We start from the raw sequence: 8,008 nt of genomic DNA on the forward strand, positions 1-8,008 counted from the left end.
TGTTTTTTTTAAAATAAATAAATTTATATATAAACTACTTTCTAATGCTTCAATCCTAATAAAAAAAATAACTACTACAAATATTAAAATCTACATCTCAAAGTAAAATAGAAAAATTGAACAAAATAATATGAACATTGCATTTCAAAATATAAAATATATTTAATAAGTCTTACATAATCATAAATCCAACACAATCAGTGTTTAACACCTATATTTACATATCAAAGTAAATTCAAATAACGCAATACTAAAATTGAATTAGAAAAGAATTTTGCTATTAATATTTAACTAAGCTAAAAGCCTAAAATAAAGAGTTACTTTAATAATAAAGGTCTTCAGTCACTTCAATCATGAAATTCTACAACTACTTCATGGAATAGTAGAAGGTGGCCTTGTCTCCATTGGAGATTCTGCAACCTAGGATTAAAAATAAATAAAAATATGTTAGAATAAAAACAAAGACCATTAAATAATTTAAGTCTAACATGAAAAGGCATAAGTCATCTGCACAAATTAAGAAAATGAACAACAATAACTAAATCATTATTTTACTAAAACATGCACAATGAAAGATTCAAGAAAAAAACCTATATATAATATTTACCCCATTATTCGTAGCTGTAGGAAAGTCATGTGGCACTTTTCCACCCATACAATGATTAATGAAATATGTCACCTGGGCTTGTAATAAAGAAATTGCTGCTTTATTCTCTTGTAATTCTACTTTCATAGAGAGAACTTTAGCCATATCAAAGTCATGATTGCATGAAGAAGATGCCCCTCCTAAACTATTAGAAGATTTCATGACTTGGGAGGGACAAACACCAAATCCTACACCTCTAACATGACCCGGGTGTTCTTTTCCAAATAACTTGATATATGCATCATCAGTAGAACTCTCATTAGCTTGAAGCAAAGTTAATTGTTCCTATGATAAAAATTTGAGAAATGCATCATCATTAGAATAATCTCCTTCATCATTAACAAACAAAGCCAAAATAAAGTGAAAGTGCTTACACTTTTCTCTCTAGCCTCATCATTAACAAAAGATCCATCCTTCTTCTTATGACTAATTGGATACATTTTATCTCTAGTAAAAACTCTCTTGTTTGCAGTTTCCTATCAATTCAATAAATGGGAATTCAATTTCAATGCATGTAAAAATTAAATAACATAATATTATCCTGATAAGGACTAAATCACAAACCAACTCGTGTTTCTTCCTAGCAATTGTCTTCAATCCGAGTGTATGAGGAATTGTTTGTTTTTCTCGATTACTTGCATTTTTCTCACACATTTTCTACCCATGCAAATTCAATTAGCAACTTGTCAATATAAAGTGAAATATAGAATGTGTGTTCATACAATTACCTGAGTTTTGGACCTTAATCTATAATCAATAAAAGTTGCCCATTACTCCAAGCTGACTCCAACTCCTTTTGGTAACAATGCTATATTTTGCTCTCGAATAAGATTCCAATTATAATTGTCGTTAAACAATTTGCATCTATCATCTTTCCACTTCCTACCAAGATTTTGTAGTATGTACTTCTTTTGTTGTCCATCATCAACTTTAAAGAATCTCTACATAGTATAAACATAAAAATAATTAACTTGAATAATTGTAACATAGACTTATAGGTAAAATTATTTAAACTTATTAATAACTAAAATTGGAACATAATTCACAAAAATGTTCATAGACTCATGCTATGCCCAATTGCCAATCTGAGATGCAGAAAATTTGTCACTTCAATGCTCGGTCTAACATTCAATTAATCCAAAAATTAAAAATAATACCTGAAAATATCATATTAGAATTGCTCTAATAATTAATCAGGAAGTTAATTATTAGTATAATATGGCACCAAGAAAGTTAAGTCTCAGCATATCAGAACCACAAAATGTAATTTACAACTAAAATAATAGCATAATATGGCCATAAGAGGCATACAACATAAGAAAATTTATGATATGAAAGAATGCTCACAAGTATAGACCAAAAATCAATCACCCCTGTACAATACATATTTATTAGTGTGAGCCAGATAATATTTTAGAGAAGACAACTCAACAGAAAATTAGCGCATCTTTGATTTGTAGTTTTATTTTCAATTTTTAATTTTAGTTCTTGTTTTTCGAAAATTTTATAAATGAAAAATTAAAATCTAACAAAATAAGATTTAATTTTTTCATAAAATTGTATAAATAAAATTTATTAAGAACAATAACTCTAACATGAACAAAGAGGTTCATCAGCAAATTGTTCGATAGTGGTGCACTTATACACATTGGGAGAGGTAATATATTTTACATATTTATCTAAATAAAAAAGCCAGGAAAGCACATAGTAAAACAGTGAATGCCTGAAAATCAAATAAAACAAAATGAAAAACAAGTTTCTTGCCACCAATAAAAAGAAACACAGAACCAATTTTTAAATTTGTTTTTTCATTTATAAATTTGACAACAAAAAATTTAAACATCAATTATTTTTTTGCTAACAAAAAAAAAGGCAGAAGTAAAAAGAAGGATGAAGAAAGAATGAAGAATGAAATTAACTTTAGTGTTAGTTAAATAAAGTTGATTATCTGATTACCTAACCAAGCACATTCAATAGTTAAATAAATAAAGCATAGAATATCTGGTGAGTGGCCAATACAGATTTAATTAAGAGAATAAGCTAGCTAATAACTTTTTCATGAATAGCCCATCTTCAATTATTCAACAACAATACGTACTTCATACCTATGCCCCGATATTTATACTTCCATATTAATGGTATAGTATAGGTTGTCAACTGGAAATCCTTCGAGTTAATAATTAGAAAAAAAAAAGAAATACAGGATAAAGACATTGGTACATACCTAACTAGTATTAGGCTAGGGAGCGTTTAATGAGTTGGCTAGCTATATTATTTTCATTAATAAATAACAGCTGAAATTGTCCTTGGATGACACAATACTAGAACATAGGAATGCATGTATTGAAAATAATTAAATCATTATTAAATAATTAAATAAAAAAGAACCTGAATAATATCCCTATAGACTCCATTTTTGTATGGCTCTTTTGGAACCAAAGGCCATTTCTCATAACTTATAGGAAAGTTCTTGAAATTTCCAGCAACAGCTCCCAAAAACAAGCCTAAAAGTCCACCAGATTCACCAATCGGTTGGCCATGCTCATTCCAATGCACAATAATTTTAGTCTCATGAGACAGCACCCACACATCTTTCAACTTTAAGTGACCTTCCTTAATCATTTCATTTGCATCTACCAAATTATTCAAGTAGTATACCATACATTATTATACTTCCTTCCTTGTAGAAATTTAAATATACAGTGCTATAATTGAACTAAATTTAATAACATACCTTCCAATTCAACTGTCCAGTACTTATTGGACTTTCTTCCTTGTACATCTAATTGAACATGTGGAACTTCTAAATTAGTAGATAAAGTAGCTTCAGGCTCTATGGATTGAGAGGACTCATTTTGATCAACAGGTGGTGAATCATTAAACTCATGAGTAGGTGTATTCTCACGTGAAGGAACAATTTTTCTCTTAGTCATTTCTACAACGTATCAAGAGATATTAAGATTAATATATCAATAACATAATAAAAATGAAATAATAGTACTTAATTTAATCAACTAACAACCAAAGAAACAAGAAACCACTGAATCAAACTATTAAGTATATGTAATAAAACATAAAATTATGAAAGAAAACAATACAATACACTCTATGACTTGCAACTAAAGACTTACATTACTCTAAACTTTCTTCGTCTATAATTGATCTTGCTAATGGTACATGTGAAATGTTATCTGGAAAAAATTGTCCCAAATCTTGTGATGGATAACCCACATTGTCATAAATTATGTCTTCATCCTCATTGCCCATATCATATAAGTCTCTTGGCTTTACTTGAATTGGTATGTTCCAACCTTTTTCTTTTTCATCCTCCACATAATAAATCATTTGAGCTTCGTTAGCCTTAATATATGGCTCATCATCCTCATGCTCACCGGTATGTATCAATCTACTAAAGTTGATAGAGGTAAAACCTAACTTGTCTACTTACATGGCCCTTGGGTTTGTGGTATTAGCCCATTCACATTTAAACAAGGTTACAAAGAATATACCATCATAATCAAGTTCAATGATGTCAACTAACTTTCCATAATAAGGAACTGCTCCAAACCTCATGTTGGGATCACTATTGCGGGAGTAGCTTATTGTTCCAAAGGTCCCAAAAATATCACTGTTTTGAGTTTTTAAACCTTTTTCACGTTCTACAGTCCTAAACTTGTATCCATTAACATTATATGCAGAAAATCTTCTGGCTTGGTCAATCAGCCCTTTGGCAAGACTAAAAATTCCGTTCTCTTAGATTCTTCAATTTTATCAAGATCTCGAACAATCTAAGAAAGCATGGATTTTTTTATCAACTTCATATGATGGAAATTGAAAAAAATAACTTCAAAGAGGAAGAATTTGACTAACACGGGTAGAGAACCAACTTGCAAACTCTCTATAAACTTTCTTGTCTATCTCTGATGTATTTCTTGTACGACTTCTTAATTGCTTTCGTACAATGTTTCTAAACTCCCTATATATGTCTTAATATTAGGATTAAAGGTCATTAAAAGAATCTTACATATATGAATTAGAACATGCTGAAATACTCACTGGAGATAGTTGTCAACTATGGAGCAATTAGTTAACACATGTCTATGAGCTTGTAACTTCTCGGTGACTGTTAAAGTGAAATATGAGGAAACACCAAGTGGTTTACCTACTTGAGGAAACAAAGTATCTAACCAAGGATTTGATTCTTCATAGGTTGGTTCATCATCAACTCGGCGAGGTCGATTCCATCTAGTCTCAATGTTCTCTAAATATCTGGAGCAAAATGTAAGAATTTCTTCCATTAAGTATCCTTGCGCTATGGATCCTTCTGGTTGTGCTTTGTTACGTACATATGACTTCAAGTGTCCTAAATACCTATCCAGAAATGAAGATTAAATACTATCCAACAAAGTTTTAAATAACGATCTAAGCTAATAAGTTTACTTCTCAATGGGGTACATCCATCTATAATGGACAGGGCCTCCAAATTTAACTTCTTCTACAAGGTGCACCATCAAGTGAACCATAACTGTGAAGAATGAAGGAGGGAATAATATTTCCATGTGGCATAATGTGAGGACAATTTGATCTTGCAACTTTTCCAAACAGGGGGCACTTAACGCTTTACCACATAATTGTCTAAAGAATGAACACATCTCAATAAGCACTGCAGAGACCTCATCAGGCAGTCCTGTTCGCATGGCTAACAGTAATAATTGCTCCAGAAGTATATGACAATCATGACTTTTTAGCATCCCACTCAACTTAAGAGACTCTAGGTCAATGCACCTTGATATGTTGCTTGCATAACCATCAGGAACTGTGACGTTTTTCAAAGTTGTCAAGAATCTCTTCTTACCCAAATTGTTTAGAGTATAAATTGCCGGAGGACACTTTCCATTTTCCCTTGGCCACAGATCAGGCTTTATACCCATTTCTTGAAGGTCTCTTCGAGCATTTATGTGATCTTTTGACTTCAAACTATCATTTAACAAAGTATATAGTACGTTGTCACATACATTTTTCTCAATATGCATCATATCGAGATTGTGACGCAGCAAATTAGACTTCCAATATGGCAACTCAAAAAAATGCTCTTCTTTTTCCATTGTTGAGTACCACCTCCTTCAATAGGTCCACCAGTGCGTAATCTTTTACCACTTCTTCCTATTTCTTCTCTTCGGCCAAATGTGACATTAATATTCTCAACTTGTAAAAGGATTTCACTGCCAGATAATGTTCTTGGTGGATGCCTCGTTTCTTGTCTTCCATTAAATTGAACGGTGTTTGATTTGAACTTGTGTCTCTGATCCAGAAAGCGACGATGACCCATAAAACAATACTTTTTGCTGTGATTAAGACGATGAGGGATGTTATCGAAGTTGCAAGATGGGCAAGTAAGTCTTATGTATGTATTCCACCCAGAAAGAGTCCCTAACCCAGGAAAGTCACTAATTGTCCACAATAAAGCTGCGTGCAATTTAAACACTTCTTGTGTTAAAGCATCATATGCATCGCAACCCTCAACCCATAACTCCTTTAACTCTTTTATTAGAGGTTGCAAATAAACATCTATGTTATTTTCTGGTATTTTCTTGCCAGGAATGATAATTGAAATTATGAATGATGTCGATTTCATACACGTCCATGGAGGAGTATTATACGGAATGAGAATGACAGGCCAAATACTATGATTTGCACTCAAAGTTCCATGTGGATTGAAGCCATCGGTAGCTAATGCAAGATGCACATTTTGTGGATCGATTGCAAAGTTGGAGTGCTCCAAATCAAACCTCTTCCAGGCCTCAGAGTCTCTTGGATGTCTCATTGTGTTATCCTTATTCTCAGCTGTAGCATGCCATCGCATATCAGCAGCAGTCTTTGACGAGTTGAACAATCTTTTCAATCGAGATTTTAAAGGAAAGTAACGAAGAACTTTTGCCGGATGCTTCTTCTTTTTGTTACCAATGATACTCGATGTCTCAGCTGGACCTTTTTTCTTATATGTCTTTCATCTAGACCTATTACAAACCTTACATGTCTCCATGTTCTCATCTTCACCCCAATACAATATACAATTGTTTGGGCAAGCATGTATCTTCGTGCAATCCAAACTGAGTTTAGAAATGATCTTTTTTGCCTTATAAAAAGAGCTTGGAGTCCTCGCATATTCGAATGCGTTACTCAATAGTTCTAAAATCATCTTCACAGACTTGTCGGTCATACCACAGAGGGATTTGATATGGAACAATTTCAATAGAAAAGATAACTTCGAGTATCTTGTACACCCTTCGTATAATGGTTCTTCTCCATCCTTAAGCAGCTCGCTAAACCCTTTCGCTTCAAGTGTTTCAGGAGTTTCACTAGGCATCGGTCTTTCACCACCACCATCACTAACTTCATTTACTATTATGGGTGTTCCTTGTCGGTTGTTCCCACCAACTCCTAGTCCTTCACTGATCAAGTTTCGAATTGAATCAACCTCGACCATTGGATGCTGCTCATTGGCTAAAGGATTTTGTACTACATCCGAAAAACTACTACTTGAGACGTTGCTAGTTTCTCCTATCGAGCGCTCTCCGTGATAAAACCAAAATGTACATCCTATTGGGAATTGTGTACAAATCGAATGATCATACACCTCGTCCCTTGTTAGCCACTTCTTAAAAGCACATGCACTACATGGACATATGATTGTTCCGTCGGCAGAATGATGCGCAAAAGCAAACTCAATAAATCTTGAAACACCTTGTGCATACTCAAGAGAATTCCGTGGTCTCTTAATCCACGATTTATCAATAACTTCCATAGCTTAACGTGTTTTTTCTACACTATAGCCATGTGCACTATTTAGTAACAACTACAAAAATATTTTTTCTAGGAAAAAAAATCCTAATTTACCAACCATAGTGAAAGAGATATTACTTACTTGTTCTTAAAAAAAATCAGCACATATAAGATCGAATAAGTAGATTTGTTACTTCCAAAGAAACAGCCTTGACTGCCAAAGAAAAATAATGAAATTAGCATCAGAATTAGAATAAAAAAAAATAAATGAACATGGATGAAAGCTAGTGTTTGGAACACTCTCAAATTGAACTCAATGGTTTATGTTTATTGGTGGCCTACATTTCTAAATTAGTCATGGAATCATAACTTCTCAATACAAGTACAAATATATCTTTTATAGATATCTTCATTTCTTAAATCTATGTTTCTATGCGCTTTACTATTAATCATAGCTTTTTATTTATGAACTAATTAAAACTAACAACCACATCAACTACTATACTCACTAGTTTCTAGCACCTATCAGTATGACGATCAAATAAAAAATAAGTTTATATAAAAAAATTTCTTCTACTA

At 32.5% G+C, this 8,008-nt stretch overlaps 3 protein-coding genes across 3 annotated transcripts; all 3 read right to left on the reverse strand.

The window, feature by feature from the left end:
- LOC110269718 lies at nt 337-1,117 on the reverse strand. The gene is made up of 3 exons (XM_021117580.1): nt 1,021-1,117; nt 608-931; nt 337-420 (listed from the first exon to the last, which is right to left on the reverse strand). Exons 1-3 carry the CDS (start codon nt 1,084-1,086, stop codon nt 373-375), a joined length of 438 nt encoding a protein of 145 aa, XP_020973239.1. The 5' UTR covers nt 1,087-1,117; the 3' UTR covers nt 337-372.
- On the reverse strand, nt 4,357-5,039 carry LOC110269719. Its single transcript, XM_021117581.1, has 3 exons — nt 4,703-5,039; nt 4,517-4,622; nt 4,357-4,434 (listed from the first exon to the last, which is right to left on the reverse strand). The coding sequence occupies exons 1-3, from the start codon at nt 4,942-4,944 to the stop codon at nt 4,366-4,368; spliced, it is 417 nt and encodes a 138-aa protein (XP_020973240.1). The 5' UTR covers nt 4,945-5,039; the 3' UTR covers nt 4,357-4,365.
- On the reverse strand, nt 5,679-7,451 carry LOC107633273. Its single transcript, XM_016336912.1, has 2 exons — nt 6,675-7,451; nt 5,679-6,521 (listed from the first exon to the last, which is right to left on the reverse strand). The coding sequence occupies exons 1-2, from the start codon at nt 7,449-7,451 to the stop codon at nt 5,679-5,681; spliced, it is 1,620 nt and encodes a 539-aa protein (XP_016192398.1).

This window comes from Arachis ipaensis, chromosome B03, assembly GCF_000816755.2.
Source record: "Arachis ipaensis cultivar K30076 chromosome B03, Araip1.1, whole genome shotgun sequence".
Classification (NCBI taxonomy): Eukaryota; Viridiplantae; Streptophyta; class Magnoliopsida; order Fabales; family Fabaceae; genus Arachis; species Arachis ipaensis.

What these genes read in the sequence shown, in the direction of transcription:
- LOC110269718 (XM_021117580.1), bottom strand. Translation starts at nt 1,086, where the DNA reads ATGTATCCAATTAGTCATAAGAAGAAGGATGGATCTTTTGTTAATGAT. An exon ending in ATGAGGCTAGAGAGAAAAGT is followed by an intron (nt 932 to 1,020) that starts GTAAGCACTTTC and finishes TTTTTATCATAG; the next exon opens with GAACAATTAACTTTGCTTCA. An exon ending in CTACAGCTACGAATAATGGG is followed by an intron (nt 421 to 607) that starts GTAAATATTATA and finishes TTTTAATCCTAG; the next exon opens with GTTGCAGAATCTCCAATGGA.
- LOC110269719 (XM_021117581.1), bottom strand. Translation starts at nt 4,944, where the DNA reads ATGGAAGAAATTCTTACATTTTGCTCCAGATATTTAGAGAACATTGAG. An exon ending in ATAGTTGACAACTATCTCCA is followed by an intron (nt 4,623 to 4,702) that starts GTGAGTATTTCA and finishes AGACATATATAG; the next exon opens with GGAGTTTAGAAACATTGTAC. An exon ending in CAAGTTGGTTCTCTACCCGT is followed by an intron (nt 4,435 to 4,516) that starts GTTAGTCAAATT and finishes ATGCTTTCTTAG; the next exon opens with ATTGTTCGAGATCTTGATAA.
- LOC107633273 (XM_016336912.1), bottom strand. Translation starts at nt 7,451, where the DNA reads ATGGAAGTTATTGATAAATCGTGGATTAAGAGACCACGGAATTCTCTT. An exon ending in AGAACATGGAGACATGTAAG is followed by an intron (nt 6,522 to 6,674) that starts GTTTGTAATAGG and finishes AACTCGTCAAAG; the next exon opens with ACTGCTGCTGATATGCGATG.